Raw genomic sequence first — 22,257 nt, 5'->3', positions numbered from 1 at the left:
AATGGCTGCACGGCAAGTGCGAACTTACTGCATGGCCATTTCTTTTTCGGGCTATTTACCCGATGCAGTAACAGGGGCCCTGGCATGTGGCAAAAACATCCACCACTGCTAGCACAGGGCCCCATTTACTGCAGCTTAGTAAAAGTGTCCCTTAATGGTAGAATTTTCCCAAATTGGAACCAGGGGCGTTGCTGCTATGGGGCCAAGGGGGCCTGGGCCCCCGTAGATTTGGCCCTGGACCTCCCTACTGATGACCCTCTCAACCCCCCCCCCCCCCTCCCGTGCAGGACGTCAGACTCAGAAACCTGAAAGGAAGGAAGAAGACTTTGGCTGGCGGGGGATGGGGTCCCCCGCCAGCACAGGTAGGTGACGGCGGGCGAGCGAGGGGGTGGGCGGGGGGGTTGAGGGGGTCGGCTGCAGCGGTGTGGGCGATGATGATGGCAGCGGTACCGGGGGGGGGGCTAAAATGTGCCCCCCCCCCTCACCTCGGCTCTGGCCCTACCGCTGAAGGTCAGATACGCCCCAGATTGGAACTAGCAGGTTCCTAATTCAACTCCTGCAAACCCCCGTTTCTGGAAAAACAGTGGATACCGAGAACTTCATTCTCTCTCTATCACAGGCTCAAATGCACTTCACCCCATTCCATTAATATCCTCTTTCTAATGTAGACTTCAATCCTTAACTTATTTGTATTCTTTTAATCAAACCACAAATGCTTTTGTCCACATATGGTACTTGATAATCAGTTCTTAATTTAATTTCCCTAGGATTTATACAGACTTTGTAATTGTACTTTAGACAAGCTAAATTAACATTTCAGCTCCTAATTCTTGCGAGTTCCTAATGAAAAGAAAATTAATATTCTTTTTTTTTTTGTTTTAATATATTTGTTTCAAAATGATCTCAGCAGTGCTTAATATTAGCAAGTGGAGAGGATACTATGAATAATAAAATGTTATGCAAACGTAGTAGTTATTTCAGTTTAAACCCCGGTATATGTGATATTCAAGAATGATCCTACCTTCTCTCTCTTTTTTTTTAATCCATTAAGCTTTTGATAACTTTTTTATTTACATAAAACTTTTTAAAGATTACCGAAAGCACCCAAACTAGATGATAAAACGAGCATGCAAACAATGTTTTAATGCCGGATTAAACAAACTAATGGAAATTACTTTGCAGAAGGGATTTAAACAAAACATCTGTTAAGCTATTTACTGGATCTTTAAAACAAAACTATAAATGTTATTTATATAGCTCAGGGAAAAACATAAAAGCTATTAGTCTTTCATGAGAAATCTCGCAAGACAAGTAAAAGTAATATATGAGAGGAGAAAATCAGTGTTGCCAGACAGCAATCTATTCTTTACTAGTTTAGAGAAAGCTGGTGAAAATTAGATTCAGTTTTGAAAAATCATAAAACACGAGATGATGGTAGGCTGTGGCATCCATGATGGAATTATAAGCCTTTAGGACTTGAAGTTGTCCAGTAGACTTAGATTGGAATTGACTGCGCTGGATGTGCTACATTCCATTAGCGCTTCTCCCACGTTGCCTTCCTAACTCTAATGAAAACACAGCCACAGATGTCACAAGAGGAGCAGGATCCATCCGGCAGCTGGCTGAACAAGGCTAGAGATTCAATATAAGGGGATACGTCGAAAGTGGAGAAAAGCACGAACTAGGCCAATCTGAAAGAGGAGCGGAAGAAAGAACAAAAGACAGAGAGGAAAGTTTATGCAAAAGTAATGGAAACAGAAAGGTGAATTCTCAAGGGAGGAAGGAAACGAGAAGAAACGTTTGCATGAGACAGAGAGAAGCACTTTCTAAAGGGACTGAACAAGACACAGGAAAACATCAAGAAACGTATAAGAGGTGTAACCATTAGGGATGTGCATTCTTTTGAGATGACATGGGAAACGTACATGTCATGTCCTATGGCAAAAAAACAACAGGAGATGAATCTCTGCCGTTTTCTGGGCTCAAAGATATGTCCTATGTCGTTTCATATTATTTTAAACCCAAAAGGACAGTATAAAACCTGAAATTGTCCCCCCCCCCCCCAGTGTAATTAAAGATGCATACCATGGGGGTCCACAAACCACTCTAATCATCACCTGACCACCTCCAAATCATAACTTGATGCACCCAGTCTCCTCTGATTCCCAAGTGTCAGCATTCCCCTCCCCCAACCCCTCTAATGTCAGCATCTCCCCCCCCCCCCCCCACCACCACCATTAAAATTGCAGCTGATCTTTCCCCATCTTCCCAACCCTGCCTGGATCTTACTGGGGTCCTCAGTGCTTTAATGGGAGCAGGAATGACCCACCATGGCTCCTGCTGATTGCGACGCTGGATTCAAAATGGCACTTTTGATCACAAGGGGGGGGGGGGGTCAAGCTTCTAACTAAAGGCACAATAATCTGATTTGGCAGCTTCCCTAGTGGAAGTACCACTGAATTTCTGCTAAGGGTCAAGGACACCATTTTGAACCCAAAGTGACAATGAACAGGAATGACTGGGGATCACTCCTGCTCCCATTATATAGCACTGGGAGCCCTGGTAAAAGCCAAGGTTGGGATCGGCTGCCTCTTCCATAGGGGAGTGTGATACTGACACCTGGGAATGAGGGAGGGGTTAATGCTGACACCTAGTAGTAGGTGCGCTGGCGTTTTTAGCACACGTTAAAAATAGGCATGCACTAAACGCTAAAGACACCCTTAGGAATGCATTGGCGTCTTTAGCGTTTAGCATGTGTCTATTTTTAATGTGCACTAAAAACGCCAGCGCGCCTTAGTAAAAGACCGCCTGAAACTTTTTAAAAGAAAAGAAAAAGGAAAGTATCTAAAAATAAAGCATGAAACTGAACAGAACAAAACATTTTTGCTTGTGCGTGCCTACAAACATTAAAGGTTTGAGATGTCTATTTTACTTTGGGTAATTGTGTGTTAATCTGGAGATGTATTTATTCATTTATTAAATTACTTTTATATGCTACACTGTTTTAAAGGCTTCGGGCAGTTTACACAGCTAAATAGAAACACAAATAAAAACAATAAATGAGGTACATGTTAAAAGTAGTGTGAAAAATGAAAAACGAAATCACAGGCAGAGACAAGGAAGCAGAACACAACCAGTTGAATCAACAAAACCCTGGGGCCAAATAAAAATAGTAAAAAGAAAAAAAAAGGGCCAAATCCACTAAAAGAAGCCAAGCTTTCGCTTTTGTCAGTGGCCATTTGGGACTAGAGGAGCAAGTGCTGACTGTTCCTAGCCCACTAGATCCTAGAGACCCCTGGTAAGGTCAGGAATGGAATCAGGGTGAGGGTGCATGCTGGGGAGGTCCAGTTTAAGGATCCTTTCACCTTGGAGGCAGGTTGGCCTTGGAGAGGGTTACCATTTTTTGTCCCCCCAAAAGGAGGACACATGCCCCGCCCCTTTCACGCACTCACTCCACCCCCTGTCACATTTTCCCCTTCCCCCTGTCACACACCCCGTCACTCCCCCTCCCCGTCACCCCCCCTCCCCTTACCTTACTACTGCCCTGGTGGTCTAGTGACCTCTTCGGGGCAGGAAAGAGCCCCCTCTTTCCTGCCTGGAGCGCTGCCCTGCATGCATCCTTCTTGTTCCTGATCTCGGCGCCGATTCAAAATGGCCACCGAGAGTTGAAGTCTCGTGAGGTCAATTCAACTCTCAGAGGCCATTTTGAATCGGCGCCGAGATCAGGAACAGGAAGGAATGCAGGGCAGCGCTCCAGGCAGGAAAGAGGGGGCTCTTTCCTGCCCTGAATGTGGAAGAGGTCACTAGACCACCAGGGCAGTAATAAGTAAGGGGAGGGGAGGCTAGCAATCTGCCCGATTGTCCGGATTTCACAGAAACAGAATGAAGCCCTGCAGATCGCAAGGCTTCGTTCTGTTTCTGTGAGTCTGACGTCCTGCACGTCAGACTCAGAAACAGAACAAAGGAAGAAGAGAACCTCGGCTGGCGGGGGTTGGGGTCCCCCGCCAGCAAAGGCAGGCGATGGTGACAGTGGGGGAGAGTTGGCGGTGGAAGGGGGGTCGAGAGGGTCATCGGTAGGGGGGGGTCAAAGTTGTTGGTGCTGGCGTTGGCGGGGGGTGTCGGCAATGGCGCCGGGGGGGGGGGGGTTGGTGGCGCCGGGGGGGGGGGGGGGGGGGGCTAAAATGGGCCTCCTCACCTCGGGCTCTGGATGTCAGACTCAGAAAGAAAACGAAGGAAGAAGAGAACCTCGGCTGGCGGGGGTTGGGGTCCCCTGCCAGCAAAGGTAGGCAACGGCGACAGCGGGGGAGAGTTGGCGGCGGAAGGGGGGGTCGAGAGGGTCATCGGTGGGGGGGGGGTCAAGGTTGGTGGTGGCGGGGGGGGGGGGGGTCGGCGGCACTGTGGGGGGTGGGGGCTAAAATGTGCCCCCTCACCTCGGGCTCTGGACCCTCCTCCCACCGAAGTCTGGCTATGCCCCTGATGAGCACGTCTTTGTATTTTGGGGAAAAATTGAGGTTTCTTATGTATTTTACATGAATTACTACTACTACTACATAACATAGTAACATAGTAGATGACGGCAGAAAAAGACTTGCATGGTCCATCCAGTCTGCCCAACAAGATAACTCATATTTGCTGCTTTTTGTGTATACCCTACTTTGATTTGTACCTGTGCTCTTCTACTAATCATTTCTATAGTGCAACTAGATGTACGAACCACTGTACACATTATGGGGAGATTCTATATATGGCACCTAAAAAGAATCGGCGCTGAAATCAGTGCCGACTAAGCATATTCTATAATCGGCACTCAATTATAGAATACGCTTAGTTGATATCTCAGCGCCTAAATCTATTTGCATCCATTTACACCAATGAAAATATGGTGTAAATCCTGGTGCTTAGATTTATGCGCACTGGGCCATATTGTATAACTATGTGCGTAAATTTCAAAATGCCCATTTCCACACCCCTTTTTGCCTAAGTACATTAGAAGTCTGGCACATTACGTTACAGAATACACTTGGCGAGCTGGACGCATACATTCTAATCAGTGCCAATTAGTGCTCATCATTGCTTTTTAAGTGCTGGTTATCAGCGCTCATTAGCTTGTTAAGCTAAGAACATTGTTGTAGAATCGGCAGGGGGGGGTCAAGGTTGGTGGTGGCGGCGTGGGGGGGGGGTGTCAGCGGCGCCGGAGGGGGGCTCTTCACTCTTGTCTCTCCCTTCGCCCCCCTCGAGTACTCCGTTCTGTAGAAAAATCCCTCTTATCCATCCCCTTCTCCCCTACTGCTAATTCTAGACTCCGTTCCTTTTGTCTTACTGCACCTCACGCCTGGAATAGACTTCCCGAGCCTGTACGTCTAGCCCCGTCTTTGGCCGTTTTCAAGTCCAGACTTAAAGCCCACCTCTTTATCGCTGCTTTTGACTCCTAACCACTACTCACTTGCCCTGTCCTATATCCCCTTACCCTTAATTGTTCTGTCTGTTTTCCTGTCTTATCTAGATTGTAAGCTCTTTGAGCAGGGACTGTCTTTTTGTGTATGGTGTACAGCGCTGCGTATGCCTTGTAGCGCTATAGAAATGATAATTAGTAGTAGTAGAATGTGCTCGGATTTCAACACGGAACTCTAGGCGCACTATATAGAATCCAGGGTTATATGCAGGTACTTTCTCTGTCCCTACAGAGCTCACAATCTAAGGGGATCTTTTATGTAGGCACGCTGGCAGTTTTAGTGCATGGTCAAAACAGGCATGGGCTAAACGCTAAAGATGCCAATGTATTCCTACGGGCATCTTAGCGTTTAGCGCGTGCCTATTTTGAATGTGAACTAAAAACACCAACGTGCCTACGTAAAAGACCCCCTAATTTTTCTTTTGTACCTGGGGCAATGGAGGGTTACGTGACTTGCCCAAGGTCAGCGGGAGCTACAGTGAGAACTGAACCCAAGTTGCCAGGTTCAAGGCCCATTGGACTAACCACTAGGCTACTCTCCATTTATCTAGTAGTATAAATTCTGTTTTTGATCTGTGGCTTAATAGCTGGGGTAGTCTCTGATATTTCCCAAACAAATGTTTGATCAGTGATTAAACATGCGTATTTTGTCTTTTCTGACCACCCTAGAAGTTCAAATGAGTTATCTTCCAGAAGCGGCTAGCTGTCAGGCCAGCCGAATGGCAGATGAAATTTAATGTGGACAAATGCAAGGTGATGCACATTGGAATGAATAATCCGAATCACAGTTACCTGATGCTAGGGTCCACCTTGGGAGTCAGCACTCAAGAAAAAGATCCGAGTGTCGTTGTAGATAATACTCTGTGTGCGGCGGTGACCAAAAAAGCAAACAGGATGCTAGGAATTATTAGGAAAGGGATGGTGAATAAGACCGAAAATACTATAATGCCTTTGTATCACTCCATGGTGCATCCACACCTCGAGTACTGCATTCAGTTCTGGTCACCATATCTCAAAATATCGCGGAATTAGAAAAGGTTCAAAGAAGAGTGACTAAAATGATAAAGGGGATGGAACTCCTCTCTTATGAGGAAAGGCTAAAGAGGTTGGGCTCTTCAGCTTGGAAAAGAGATGGCTGAGAGGAGTTATGATTGAGGTCTACAAAATCCTGAGTGGTGTAGAACGAATAGAAGTAAATCGATTTTTTACTCGTTCCAAAAGTACAAACACTAGGGGACACTTGAGGAAGTTACATGGAAATACTTTTAAAACAAATAGGAAGAAATATTTTTTTCACTCAACAAATAGTTAAGCTCTGGAACTCTTTACTGGAGGAGGTGGTAACAACGGTTAGCGTATCTGGGTTTAAAAAAGGTTTGGACAAATTCCTGGAGGAAAAGTCCATAGTCTGCTATTGAGACAGACATGGGAAGCAACTTCTTGCCCTGGGATTTGTAGTATGGAATGTTGCCATGATTTGGGTTTTCTGCCAGGTACTTGTGACCTGGCTTGGTCACTGTTTGGAAAACAGGATACTGGGCTAGAAGGACCATTGGTCTGACCCAGTATGGCTACTCTTATGTTCTTATCCCAAATTTTCAAGACTACTCATGCTTTGCTTAAAGTCTGACTTTTTTTTGGCAACACAGTATATTTCAAATAGATTAGGCTTCAGGCACTGTTTGCTATTGGTCTTCAGTTTGTCTCTGTCTTCCTGAGTCAAAGACAGATGAAACCTATCTCTACGTAATGAAAAAAAGAAATACCGATAATTAGAAACTATTTTCATGGTACATTCATAAATCTCTGCTAATGAATATACAGTAAGACTCAATACATACATCATTTGTAAATAACAAGCAGGTTTTCTTGAGACAGAGGCTGTTTTTCCTAAAATACAGTGTAATCCGCTTAAGTGCAAGGGTCTGGGACCAAAGAAATACATGCACCGGAGCGTGCACTTAACCGCTGTGACCCAAAGAAGGTTGACATCTGATAAACATATGTACAGTATTGTTTATTATATGCACAGTATACAGTCTCCGTTAACTGACGTTAGGCTTACTTGAAGTAATCAGTCATAGTCCTCTGTACACTCTTGTGCCTGTGAGTTCCATAGACTACGTCTGCCAGACGGTAAAAACTGTCATAGCACTGACATCCAGTGGCCTCCAGATAGGCCCGCACGGTGTTGAGACTCTCCAGCGCTCTTGCAAAAGTGACAGGAGGTTGTTGAATTTCATCAGCATGTGCCTCGTTGCTCATTTCATCATCTGTTTCATCATCAGTCGTTGCCTGCGTGTAGGTGCATATCTGGACATCAGTGCTGTCATCAGCTGTTTGTAGATTGTAATCAACAGCTACGTAGTGATGAAACTCCTCTTCAGTAACACCGGCTGAGATGTCAATAGCCTGTTCATCTGACGCTTTTGCAACAGCTGCATCTATTTCGTCCCTCTCCACATCCCTAACAAAGCTTGCCTCTTGTAGCAGTTCACAATGGTTGCCTGTGTAACACGATTCCAGGCTTCTTTCTGCATATGTAGGGAATCCAACAGTGATAGATTACGAGCCAGTTCAACAGCACGTTTATCCTTGCCAGTCTGGTCATCCATAATGCTCATCAGACGACGCAGCACAAGAGGCCGATAATGTTATTTGAAATTGGCTATTAAGCCCTGATCCATAGGTTGGATCGGAGAGGTAGTGTTTGGTGGCAGGAAGACCACCTTGACGTTAGACAGCCTGACATCATCCCTGTGTGCAGCACAATTATCACAAAGCAACAAAATCTGACACTTTTGTGCCCGCATTCTAGTATATAACTTCTTTAGCCACTGCTTCCAAATTTCCCCAGTCATCCATGAATTTGCGTTAGCCTCGTATAACATTCTTGAAGCAACGGGGCTGTTTGCTCATTTCCAATGATGAGGGGTTCCAACTTCTCACTCCCATCCATATTGCAGCAAAGGAGGATCGTCAGTCGGTCCTTCGACGTTTTACTTCCTGTAGTTTCGGCTTGTTTGAATGCAAGTGTTCCATCAGGAATCGCTTGCCAGTAACGACTGTTTTCATCAGCATTGAAAATGTCACGAGGTGCAAATTTGTTCAAGATGGTAGGAAGAAGTGAAACACCCCAATTTTCAGCACCAACGTCATCAGCGTCTTGTTTTTCACCATACTGTTTCTTGAATTTTATGTTGTTCCTCTCCTTCCATCTTTCCAACCATAAGTAGTGGACCACTGACAGGAAACTGTCTGCTCCTGACGTGAGAAAACCACCGAAGAAGAGCATCTTCTACATCCTCAGCTTTTCCCGCCCGTTCTGTTGTGGATTTGAATTGTTTTGCCAGTCTTCCAGAAGCTGGTCTTTCTGCTTCAAGATACGTGAAATTTGACTGGGATTGACACCATATTCTTTAGCAATAGATGCTTGACTTTGTTTGTTTTCTAATTTTTTTAAGAACTTCTATTCGTTCAGCCAGTGTTAAAGTCTTACAGTTCCGCAACGATGACTCCAGTGTACACTCTAACAACATTCTTTCGCTTATTCTGCCTGTGGCAGTTAACTAACGAGATTTCAAATTTACCACCCCTTTGTCACGCACCAATCGGCTTCCATATTCCGTGCGTGCGCTTATGCGGAGTCTTTCCTTCAGAGGAGCGCTCTTAAACCATGCATATAAGCGAATCTTGCACTTATCAGTGGTGCGCTAAACCGAAGTTTGTCCCCATAGAAATTGATGGCGCCAAAAACCGGACCGAAGTACGGCATGCAGTTAAACAGAGCATGCGCTTATATGACGTGCATTTAAATGGAGTGCACTGTAATGACAAACACCAACTCCGCTTTAGGAATGCAGCAATTCTAAAAGTTAAAATAAAGAAGAAAATGGAGAGAGATTTCACAGGAAATGAAAAAGATACGATCTCAGAAGCCAAATAACTCAAAGGTTCTCTACTTGCTTTGGAGTATAATGATGGCAACAGTTACAGAACTTTGGATCAACCACTACTAGGGTGCTGGAACACTGTGAAGCAGTAACAGAGAAAGGCTGATTTTTCCAGCGTTGACGAGAGACTGATATTAGATCTGCTGCATTTGTAATCCGAAAGCCTGAAACTCCATCCAGGTATTGTTCAAGAGGACAGAGCTTTTCTGGATTTCAACCAAGGTCATTGTTGCCCAGCATACTTCAAGATTAAAAAACAAACCAAACAAACACAAACAAACAAACAAGCAAACAACAAACTTCACAGAGGATTGGCCATTATGGATGTGCAAAAGTTTTGAGAATTTCTGTGCAGAAGATACTAAAGTTGTGGGGAGAGAGGTATTGGGGAGAGAGTGGGGAGGGTCTGAGGAAGCCCATCATGCTACTTGTGCCCATATTACCCACTACTGGTACTATATCATTAGTAAAGGGAATCAAACCACATAAACCATATTTGAAAATTAAGAGGTGAAAACATGGCACTTTGGTCCAACTCAACAAACAGCCAGTATAATTCCAGTCTATAAATAGTGATGAAGCACACGAGAAGAAGTGAAAAATAACTCATTTGTCTAAACCACATGCGAAACTTTAGATTTTAAAAAGGACCATTTTCAAGGTAAGAAGCTAATGAACTGAACATCCTCTTTCATAGTACAGCTTATGAGTCAGACAGGTAACTCCTTCCCTTCCAATAGAAATATGTACTTTGAATTGATAAATAGGAAAGCAAAGAAGAATAGATATCTCCAAACAGAACAATGAGTAATGACCAGAGCCATCCTAATATGAAAACTGAGCAACTGAGAAAAAAGGAATTTGTGAGGGAGCGGGGACTGACTCCACCCCTCCACAAATATACTAATGAAACAGGGCATTGCAAGGTTGCATGATTAATGCATATCAGATAGTTTGGTCTTCTGCTCTAGTTACCTTCATGAATAATTACTTGGGTATTTTAAACAGAGGGAAAAAAAACAAAACTGGATTCATAGCCTGTTAAAGGTTAGCTTTGAACCTGCAAGTGCTTACCTCTTTCTTCGTGAACTCTGGGGCGTGATCATTTTTATCAACCACAATGATGGTGGCTGTCGCTGTGCCAGTCAGTCCCACCTCACTGCCAGCCATGTCTTTAGCCTCAATGGTCAGTTCGTACTGAGGATTTTCTAGCGTCTGTAGATGAGGAAAGAGATTACAATTATGCTCTACTTCCTTCATACAGTTCTATCGAGCTTTGTTTTTCAGGTCTACCCCTGAATTCTGCCTTTTCTCACTCTTGGTTCCTTATCACTTTTCACTTCTCTTCCTGTTCAACAAAGGTGACATCCAATCTCAATGTGCACCAGGGGCGTAGATAGGTGGGGCCACGTGGGCATGGGCCCCCACAGATTTAGTCCTGGCCCCCTTTACTTTCGACCCGCCGCCACAAGGTACCTTTGCTGGCGGGGGTCCCCAACCGCCGCCATCCTTAGTCTTCTTCAGCGTCAGTCTGTGGCGCGTTCGCTGATCTGTGCTGTGAGTCCTGATGTCCTGCACGGGTTTCACTTAAAGGAACGTGCAAGACGTGCTGGACATCAGGACTCACAGCACAGATCAGCGAACGCGCCAGAAACGGGCGTTGAAGAAGACTAAGGCTGGCGGGGGTTGGGGACCCCACCAGCAAAGGTACCTGGCGGCGGCAGCCATGGGGGGGGGGGGGGTCGAAAGTGGCATGGGATGGTCGGCAGCAGTGGGGAGGGAGGTCGGCGTCTAGGGGAGGTGGGCTAAAATGTCCCCCCCCACCTTGGGCTCTGGACCCCCCTCCCGCTGAGGTCTGGTTACGTCCCTGATGTGCACTCCACATTACTACAATACTTCGGCAACTAAATTCTGGACTCTTTGTAGTCTATATAATATGCTTTGGAACGCACTACCGAATGCCATAAAAACAACGCATGATATAGTAGCCTTCCGGAAATTACTAAAGACGAATCTGTTCAAAGAAACTTATCAAAAGGACCCTACATAAAGGCCTGACATCAAATCCGTACCAGAATAAGTTAACATTGAACTATTTTTATTGGGTTACTTTAAGCATATTGTCATTATTGAATGTTATTCATTACCCTTGATCTCAAATACCTGAAATGAATTATATATCTATTTTCTTCTAATTTATTTTATATTCTCTGTACTTTAATTGCAATAATATTCTGTACTTCTCATTCAGGAAATGGCGATCGCCATTACGGTATATTGTAAGCCACATTGAGCCTGCAAAGAGGTGGGAAAATGTGAGATACAAATGCAGAAAAATAAATAAATATTTTTTTTTAAAATCAAACTAAAATAGATCATCATGAGGCAAAAATTATGCAGCCTCAAAAAATGCTCTAGTTGACGCATCAATCTAAGACCGTCAGCAGGTGCCCTGATCTGTGTCTCCATTGGCAAAGAGGAAAGAATCATTCCAACTTTTCATCCTGGGGTAGATTCAAGAAAAGTCACCAAAAGTTATGTTGCAAAAAACTCAAAGGGCCCTTTTACTAAGGTGCGTAGGCGCCTATGCGCATACAGTGCGCATCAAATTAGAACTACCGCCTGGCTACCGCGTGCCCTGGGCAGTAATTCTAATTTTTACATGCATCCGATATGCGCGGCAGAAAAGATTTTTTATTTCGTACCGCGTGGCACTAAACGGGCGGTAATCGGGCAGTAATCCGTGCACTGACAATTACTGCCCGGTTAACGCATGAGACCTTACCGCTAAGTCAACGGGCGGCGGTAAGGTCTCATGCCCAAAATGAACACAGGCCAGTTTTTATTTTGCCTCATGTCTATTTTCGTCCAAAATAAATAAAAAAAGCTTTTATTGCAGGTGCACCGAAAAATGGAACTGCGTGCGTCCAATACACGCGCCTACACCAGCACAGGCCATTTTTTGGCGCGCCTTAGTAAAAGAGCCCCTGAGTGCTAAGCAAGTATCCACCATTGCCAATTCCAGGCTCCGCTCATTTTCCCTTGCCTCACCCTATGCCTGGAACAATCTTTCTGAATCCCTTGCCAAGCCCCCTCCCTACCCATCTTCAAATCCTTGCTTAAAGCCCACCTCTTCAATGCTGCATTCGGAACCCAACCTTTCGAACATATAGGTTGCCCCAATCTGTCTGACCTATATGATTAACTGTACATTTGCCTTTTTAGATTGTAAGCTCTTCGAGCAGGGACCGTCCTTCCATGTTAAACTGTACAGCGCTGCGTAACCCTAGTAGCGCTTTAGAAATGTTAAGTAGTAGTAGTAGTATTACATAGAGCAGTGATTTAACCAGAGCTGAGATTGTGATGTCATAATGCCTCATTCCACCAATGCCTAAGAGCCAACCTCATCAGTGATGTCACAATGGCTTGATTGTCCTATATTTGTCTCACTCTTATCTATTAGATTGTAAGCTCTTCGAGCAGGGACCGTCCTTCCATGTTAAACTGTACAGCACTGCGTAACCCTAGTAGCGCTTTAGAAATGTTAAGTAGTAGTAGTAGTAGTAACAGCAAAGCTGGGCTCTGAAGTTGTTGTAGAATTACTAGCATAAGTCATATTTCAGGAACTAGCTTTTGGCACAAGCATTAACAAGGTATCAAAAGCTGGTGTTATTGCCTGGGCTAGGGTTACCATATGTCCGGATTTACCTGGACATGGCCTCTTTTTGAGGACATGTCCGGGCAACCAGGCGGGTTTTGCCAATTTGCCCGTTTGTCCAGATTGCCCACCCGCCAGCCTGCCCGTTTGTCCAGAAATCCAGACAAACGGGCAGATTGTTAGCCTCCCCTCCCCTTACTTACTAGTGCCCTGGTGGTCTAGTGACCTCTTCCGCCTTCGGGGTTGGAAAGAGCCCCCTCTTTCCTGCCCGGAGCGCTGCCCTGCATGCTTCCTTCCTGTTGCTGATCTCGGCGCTGATTCAAAATGGCCGCCGAGAGTTGAAGTGACCTCGTGAGACTTCAACTCTCGGTGGCCATTTTTAATTGGCGCCGAGATCAGCAACAGGAAGGATGCATGCAAGGCAGCGCTCCGGGCACGAAAGAGGGGGCTCTTTCCTGCCCCGAAGGCGGAAGAGGTCACTAGATCACCAGGGCAGTAGTAAGGTAAGGGGAGGGGGTGACGGGGGGGGGGGGTGATGGGGTGTGTGAGAGGGGGAGGGGAAAATGTGACAGGGGGCGGAATGAAGGCATGAAGGGGCGGGGTGTGTGAAAGGGGCGGGGTAGGGTGTGTGGTGGGGCGGGGCATGTGTCCTCCTTTTTGGGGGACAAATATGGTAACCCTATCCTGGGCCTAAATAGTCAGTTGTACACGTAACTGATAGAATTCTATAAACTTAACATGTAACTGCCTGACATATCCCTGCCCCGCTCACACCACTCGCATGTTAATGCCTCCTTTGCAGTTACATATAGCACCCCAGTGAACCATCAGGTATTCATCCTGGGGGGCCTATGGGTGATGGGCTGGGGGGGGGGGGCCTTGGTCCACCTTGAATATTTGTAGAGTGCGTGGGAGGGGGGATCAGAGTCATGGGGGGGGGGGGGGGTGTTGCAGGACAGCTAGTGCCAGAACCCAGAAGCTAATCGTGCACTGGCCAATATTCAGACCTGTGCCCGTTTAGCTTTGCGGCTAAAGTTAGGACAGCCTTTTTGCTGCCCTAACTTCAGTTGCTTACCTAACCAGTTAGTGGTCTGAATCTGGCTACTAACCAATTAGGTCCTGGCTCCTCCCATGCTCCACCCACAGACCGCCCCAGCACTTACCGGACAGTGTAGAGGTGGTCTGTGGTGATTTTCAGCGGCACTGTTCAGTTGATTATTGCACTTAGGTGGTCAGAAGCAATTTAACCGGGCAGGATCCCCTTCTGCCTGGTTAAATCACTTTGAATATCAGGACCTAAGTTTATACAACAGCATCTATGTGCCGTTACACATGTAGCTGTAAATTGGTGCCAATTAAGGCCACTTACAAGTTATTATTGTCAGTTATAGCCAGTGCATTTTTTTCTATCAAGAAAGGTGCCTGTACTCAAATACTAGGCCACCCTTCAGGGGTGGCGTAATCACTGAGGAACCCACCTCGCAATAGCCAGGCCCCCTACAACCAGTCACAGAATCTATGACAAGGCAGAATTGGTGTGTAGAGCCTGAGCTCTTTCATTAGAACTTAGGGGTCCATGGGTCAATTTTAGCAGACAATGGAAAATGTGCCGGTACTCAGTACCTCCAAGTACCCCCTCAAAAAAAAACAAACCCTGGTTATAGCCAATTAAACAATTGAGTCAGGTGCTGTTCTATAACTTGCATTCACAATTTTACACACTAGTCACAAAATTGTGCACTCAATCTTATAGAACTGAAGGCCAATCTACAATCAGGATTGAGTTAACTTGAGCAAACTTCATCTGTCTACCTATCGGCTTATACTAGATTTAGCAAATCAAATACTAGAATAAGGACTGTTTTCCTGTGAAAATACTGCATATAGATACCCCCACTTATGGTGGAACTGCAGGTACCCCAATATTAGGTGTGCCAATACCACGCTATGCTAGTATTGTGTATTGACGCCGGGGTGCACTAGTATCATTCTAGAAACTCTCCTATCGCACATTACTGGAGTACCTAAAAAGGTACCCACTTGCTGTCCCCTAAGTGCTGAAATCAAAGACGTACAGTACAGTCTCAATTATCCAACTGTTGCTAAATCCAACCATCTGGCATATCTGACAGACCCTCGGTGACATCATTGCGTTGCCATTAAGAAGTGCGCAAGTTCTCTTCCTGTCTTCTGGCTTCATATGTTGCTGTTAATAAATAATACTGTATTTTAAATACGGATAACCCTATGCCTGTTCTTGCAAAGGACTCAAGTACAAAGCTACCTATGCATCCAACTTCTCCTATATTAGCACAGAACTATGGAACGCACTGCCAAAAGGCGTGAAAACAATCTACGACCATCTAAACTTCAGGAAATCGCTAAAAACCTACCTTGTTCAATAAGGCGTACCCTACCGACCCAACATAAATGCCTCAACTCTGCAACACAGCAAAACCATTGATTGTATTGGACACTATCCAGCTTATAATCGAAAGACAAAAACGCCTATATTGCGACCTAAATCGGGAGATAGGCGTTTATCTCCCAAAAACGAATAACGCGGTATAATCGAAAGCCGAACTTGGACGTTTTCAACTGCACTCCATTGCGGAAGCGTACAAAGTTGACGGGGGAGTGTCGGAGGCGTGGTGAAGGCGGGACTGGGGCATGGTTATCACCCGAACAGAGATGGGCACCTTTCGCCGATAATGGAAAAAAAGTATGCGTTTGTAGCTAGAATTTAGGGCACTTTTCCTGGACCCTGTTTTTTCACAAATAAGGCCCCAAAAGTGCCCTAAATGACCAGATTACCACCAGAGGGAATCGGGGATGACCTCCCCTGACTCCCCCAGTGGTCACTAACCCCCTCCCACCACAAAGAAATGATGTTTCACAACTTTTTATTTTCACCCTCAAATGTCATACCCACCTCCCTGGCAGCAGTATGCAGGTCCCTGGAGCAGTTGTTAGGGGGTGCAGTGGACTTCAGGCAGGTGGACCCAGGCCCATCCCCCCCTACCTGTTACAATTGTGCTGCTTAATGCTTAGTCGTCCAACCCCCCCCCCCCAAACTCACTGTACCCACATGTAGGTGCCCCCCTTCACCCCTTAGGGCTATAGTAATGGTGTAGACTTGTGGGCAGTGGGTTTTGAGGGGGATTTGGGGGGCTCAACACACAAGGGAAGGGTGCTATGCACCTGGGAGCTCTTTTACCTTTTTTTTGGTTTTGTAAAAGTGCCCCCTAGGGTGCCCGGTTGGTGTCCTGGCATGTGAGGGGGACCAGTGCACTACGACTCCTGGCCCCTCCCACGAACAAATGCCTTGGATTTATTCGTTTTTGAGCTGGGCGCTTTCATTTTCCATTATCACTGAAAAACAAAAAACGCCCAGCTCACAAATTGTCGAATAAAACATGGACGTCTATTTTTTTTCGAAAATACGGTTCGGTCCGCCCCTTCACGGACCCGTTCTCGGAGATAAACGCCCATGGAGATAGACGTTTTCGTTCAATTATGCCCCTCTAAATAACATACCTACCCTATCCGACCTTAACATTACATTGTGTTTGTTCCCCTACCGGACTTGGCGATCGCCTTTACAGTACTATGTAAGCCACATTGAGCCTGCAAGTAGGTGGGAAAATGTGGGGTACAAATGTAACAAATAAATAAATAAATAAATGTATACCGTATGTTTTCTGTGCATGTTTTAAAGGGTTACCATTGTTTTCCGTATTATCTGACTTTTCACTTTTCTGACAATGACTCGGTGCCGTTTACGTCGGATAATCGAGACTGTACTGTCTAGCTCAATACATTTGGACGATACAAACATGAATGTTCCGTGGGTGAACCAGATTGGCCTTCTCCTTTGAGGACATTGTTCCCTCATGCTACTGCATCTTGAACAGGTTTGTGCTTTTCAATAGAGACAGATCTGACTACTGCACACAGTCTGTACATCTATGTCACTTTAGCAAATTGTCGAAGAGAAACCCATCCAGCTACTGAAAACGTGCTGAAGTGAAAGGGTAGACAATGATTCTGCTATTTCTGCAGCTGGGTTTATATGGTAGAAACCACGCACTAACAGTCGAAAGTTCAGTTCTATGTAGTTTACCCTTCCACCGGTATTAATAACGTAGCAGGGATGGTTCAAGGGCTACATTTACTAAAGTGAGCAGTTAGTGCAAGGAATGTGGCTAGTGCAGAACTGTGGTAATAGGGTTCCTGCTGATTTTCAACTTTACACACGCTAACTGGACTGCCAAAGTGAGCAGAAATCAGCTCTAAGCATTTAACTCGGAGTTCTGTTTAGAGAATAGTGGTCAACAGGGCTGCCGAGAGAGGGGGGGGGGCAAGATTCCCCAGGCCCAGTCTCCCAGGGCGGCAGTGGCGTAGCCACAGGTGGGCCAGGGCCCACCCAAAATTGTGACACTCTTGCTGTGGGGCTGGTGGGGATCTCCAAATCTTGCCAGCTGAAGATTTTCTTTCCTTGGGCAGCTAGCGCTTTTCCAAATGTCAGCCAGCAGCTCTTGTCTTGAGCTGATGCTGAGATCAGCCCTTCTACACATGCTTAGTTTTTGCACATGCAAAAGCACTGAGAATGTTTGGCCTGCCTGCAGCAGCATCAGTTTGAGGCAAGAGTGCTGGCTGCTCGAGGAGGAGGAGGAAATCTTCAGCTGACAGGGTTTAGGGATCTCCGCCAGCTCAAACATTTAATATTTGGGGTTTGTGAGCAGGGATGGCCACCTTTAAATCTAGACTGAAAGCCCACCTCTTTAACATTGCTTTTGACTTGTAACCACTTGTAACCACTCGCCTCCACCTACCCTCCTCTCTTCCTTCCCGTTCACATTAATTGATTTGATTTGCTTACTTTATTTATTTTTTGTCTATTAGATTGTAAGCTCTTTGAGCAGGGACTGTCTTTCTTCTATGTTTGTGCAGCGCCGCGTATGCCTTGTAGCGCTATAGAAATGCTAAATAGTAGTAGTAGTAGTAGTAGTAGAGAGAGAGAGCAATCCAGAGGAGGGCCGAATTCCATGCCCATCTACCTTGGGCTCAGGCCCACCCAAAATTGACAATCTGGCTATGCCCCTGCAGGAGGGCCTGGCACCGGGGGTCTGTCTTTCTCCTGCTCCTGTGTGTCGGGACTAGGTGACTGCATTAACGAGATAACCCGGGTCCCGGCGCACAGGAGCAGCGAGAGTGACAGACTGAGGGAGGAGAAGAGAAGATGCAGGAAGGAAAGGGGGCAGGGGCAGCGGCTGCCCAAGAGGGGGAGTGGAGCTGCTCCTCGCTTCTCCTCAACAGTGCCACTGCCTCTCTGGCTCCTTCTCAGTTGCCCAGGATCTCACTTTCCTACCGCCTCCATGGTTGCCGCCATCCCCGCCAACCTTCAGCCCCTCTTCTTCTGCAGCTCCTTCTGCCAGGGCTCCATAGCATGAAGAGGTGGAGGAGGAGGAGTAGGAACGGCAACAGGATTGCATGTGTGCTGTGCCCAAGCCAGCCTTGGGTTTCTCCACAGCTCATTATTGGCCGCAACCCAGAAATGCAGCACTCAGAGATCCAAGTCTCCACCACTAAAGCCACAGCCACCACTGATTTAGGGGAATGGACCTGCTGCTACTTCTCGCTTCTCTTCAACAGTGCCACTGCCTCTGTGGCTCCTTCTCAGTTGCCCAGTATCTCACTTTCCTATCGCCTCCATGGTTGCCGCCATCCCCGCCGACCTGCAGTCCCTCTTCTTGTGCAGCTCTTTCTGTCAGGGCTCCATGGAGAGCTATGAGAGTGGCAGCACAGAACATGAGCAGCACAGCGGTGGCAGAACCTGCCACTGCTGGTATCCATTGCTGCACAGCCTTGTAGCTGCAGTGATGGAGGCTGGCTCTGTTGGGGTGAAGTGCGGAGGGAGCGCAGCCGGGGGTGCTGGAGAGAAGGGAATTCGAACTAGGAGACAGAGTAAGAAAATTGGTCCTAAATGGTAGGGCATAAACATCACGTACCCCTAACCACTGCCCTCATTTCTGCTAGAACTACACTCTTCATATATTGCACCATGAAGACCTTGGAGTAGAGGAATAGCCTAGTGGTTAGTGCAGCGGACTTTGATCCTGGCGAACTGGGCTCGATTCCCACTGCAGCTCCTTGTGACTGTGGGCAATTTACTTAACCCTCCTTTGCCCCTGGTACAAAATAAGTACCTGTATATATGTAAGCCACTTTAAATGTAGTTGCAAAATACCACAGAAAGGTAGTATATCAAGGCCCATATCCCTTTCCCTATTTGAGATTCTACATGGAATGTTGCTACTATTGGATATTCTAGATGGAATGTTGCTACTATTGAGATTCTGTTGCTACTATTGGAGATTCTAGATGGAATGTTGCTACTATTGAGATTCTGTTGCTACTATTTGAAATTCTACATGGAATGTTGCTATTCCACTAGCAGTGGTCTGCCTAGTGGTTAGTGCAGCGGACATTGATTCTGGCGAACTGGGTTCAATTCCCACTGTAGTGACTGTGGGCAAGTCACTTAACCCTGCATTGCCCCAGGTACAAAATAAGTACCTGTATATATGTAAACCACTTTGAATGCATTCTGCCTTGCCTCACCCTATGCCTGGAACAATCTTCCTTTACCCATACGCCATGCCCCCTCCCTACCCATCTTCAAATCTCTGCTTAAAACTCACCTCTTCAATGCTGCCTTCGGCGCCTAACCGCTCGAGAAATATAAAATACCCCAATTCATCCACCCTGTCAGATTAACTGTTCACTCGTCCTCTAGATTGTTCACTTGTCTTTTAGATTGTAAGCTCTTTGAGCAGGGACTGTCCTTCTATGTTTGAATTGTACAGCACTGCGTAACCCTAGTAGCGCTTTAGAAATGTTTGTTGTTGTTGTTGTTGAATGTAGTTGCAAAATACCACAGAAAGGCAGTATATCAAGTCCCATTTCCCCTTTATTCATTGGCCATAGAGAACATTGTTTTGAAGCCACTCTATACCCTGATCTGGGCAGTACTTTCTCACTTATGTCCTGAAGTCTAAGATGCATGGCTTAATGCATTTATGGGCAGATGATCAAAAGCCCTGCGCTGTTCCAAACAGCGCACTAAAAATAGTGCCGGAACAGGGCGGGGCTTTTCCAGACCTATGTTCAGAGATAATTGCATGCAAATTTAAGCATGCAATTCTCTCTGATCAGGGGTAGCTGGCACAGGGTTTGCTGCAGCCAGCGAGCCAATCTTTGGCGCACTGGTCGCTGATCATTGGGGATGAATATGTTTAGCCCTGTTTTGCACGCATTTGCATGCTAGTTGCGTTCAGAGCCCACGAGCGCGTTGTTTCACGTGCTTGGGGGCTCTGATCATGGGGTGGTAGCAAACGCAGGCGCTAGTATGGCGCTAACAGCCCCTAGTGCCTGCATTTGCTTCTGATCGTCGGCCCCTTTCTCTGGGTGAACCACATTACATTAAACCCAGGGCTTTTTTTGAGGGGGTACTTGGGGGTACTGAGTACCGGCACCTTTTTCATTGTCTGCTAAAACTGACCCATGGACCCCAAGTTTTAATGAAAGAGCTCAGGCTCTACACACCAATTCTGCCTACCCCTGAAGGGTGGCCTGGCATTTGAGTACTGGCACCTTTTTTGCTACAAAATACGCACTGATTAAACCTGAACCCCGTCCAAAACAGAAGGAAATCTTTTAATCACTGTTACATTTTGATAAACTGGCGACAGATATTTTTCCAGTTGATGATTAAATCGTCCCGTGCTCTTAGACAATATTTATCTTTCTGCCCTCTCCCAGATATAAAGGTACTAGTTACCTGTAACCTGGAATGTCCGGGACTCCAGGAGTTATGGTGGAGAGACAGAAAGTCAACAAAGGCTAGAGTAATATGAGAATAATCAGTAATTGTTTATTACACTTACCAATCAGGAATACAATTAGAATAAGCAATATAATTAGTTAATTAATTAATTCTCATATGAGACAGCAGCCAGGACACAAAAGTGACCTCTGGCATTAGCTCTCTGTTTGCTTCTCTCCTTAATTCTCATTTTATACTCTTTTCTCTCATAGACTAGTATTAGAAGTACAAAATCAGCATTTCTCTCATATTCCAGCCCATTCTAGCAAATTCTATCTTTACAGAAGCAAAGTTATTCTTAATATATTTGGTTATAATAAGTAAGGTCAGTAAGATTATCCTACTTTGCAAAAACCATCTTCCCGGAAACTAAAGTTATGTCTCCTTCATTATCTGCTTTCGTGGTCAACAGCAAATTTTCCCTCTTACATTATAGTATTCTCTTGCTACACATATCTTTGTTATGACTCCATATCTGCCTGTGTCTCCAACAGAAGGGCAGGCTGACATGAGATTCACATTCTGTATAATTCTTATAATTTCTTATTATTTAGCTTCTCAGTGACTCTTCAACCTGTTCATAGCCTGTTCACAGAGGCTTTGCTCATAATTCTCAGTTACTGCTGTAAAGTTATTTTATGGTTCATAACCTGCATGTCCCATATAAACAGTTCTCAACCCTGTCCTCTATGACCACTTGGCAAGTCTGATTTTCAGGCTATCCACAATGAATATGAACAAGATATATTTGCATACAATAGGGGGCAGTGCATGCACACATATCTCATGTATATTCATTGTAAAAATCTTGAAAGCCAAACTGGCCAGGTGGTGCCCATGGAGTAGGTAGAGAATCACTGCTGTAGGATGCACAGCCCCTAGTAGAAAGTACTATCCAATGACAAATGGGCTAACTGTGCAATGTGCTGGCTCTTCTTTCTAAAGTCTGAATACAATTAGATACCTACAACAAGTACTTTAGAGAACTCAGCCTTACAGGCCTATTTATTAAACTGAGTTAACAAATGTTATTGATCAATCAACACAGATTTCTGGACGGTCATGTGCATTAATCTGCATGAATGCAAGAAAGCTATAGCAGTGGGGGAGGGATGGAAGAAGCTGTGCCCCATGCAAATTCATGTAGATCACCTTGTTAAAGTGTTTGCCATGTGTTGCTGTGTGACCATTAACTACACCTCTACTTCTCCCAGGGAGCACTGGCTCACTAATGTGACAGCTGATGCTCGTGGAGACCTTCATAAATAGGCTGGCAAAAAAGTAAAGATGATTAAGTATCTCCTAC

General features: G+C 45.6%; 1 protein-coding gene across 1 annotated transcript in view; it reads right to left on the bottom strand.

Annotated features, from left to right (window-relative positions):
• The window catches only part of LOC115471367 (cadherin-13-like), a 1,126,129-nt gene that overhangs the window by 289,865 nt on the left and 814,007 nt on the right, over positions 1-22,257 (bottom strand). The window contains exon 8 of the mRNA XM_030205064.1: positions 10,480-10,620. Coding sequence (XP_030060924.1) covers positions 10,480-10,620 — 141 coding nt within the window. The remainder of the gene's footprint in view (positions 1-10,479; positions 10,621-22,257) is intronic.

The sequence above is a fragment of the Microcaecilia unicolor genome, chromosome 5, assembly GCF_901765095.1.
Source record: "Microcaecilia unicolor chromosome 5, aMicUni1.1, whole genome shotgun sequence".
Taxonomy (NCBI): domain Eukaryota; kingdom Metazoa; phylum Chordata; class Amphibia; order Gymnophiona; family Siphonopidae; genus Microcaecilia; species Microcaecilia unicolor.
The sequence above is the reverse complement of the archived record's forward strand: the minus strand, read 5'-3'. Positions and strand labels throughout refer to the sequence as shown.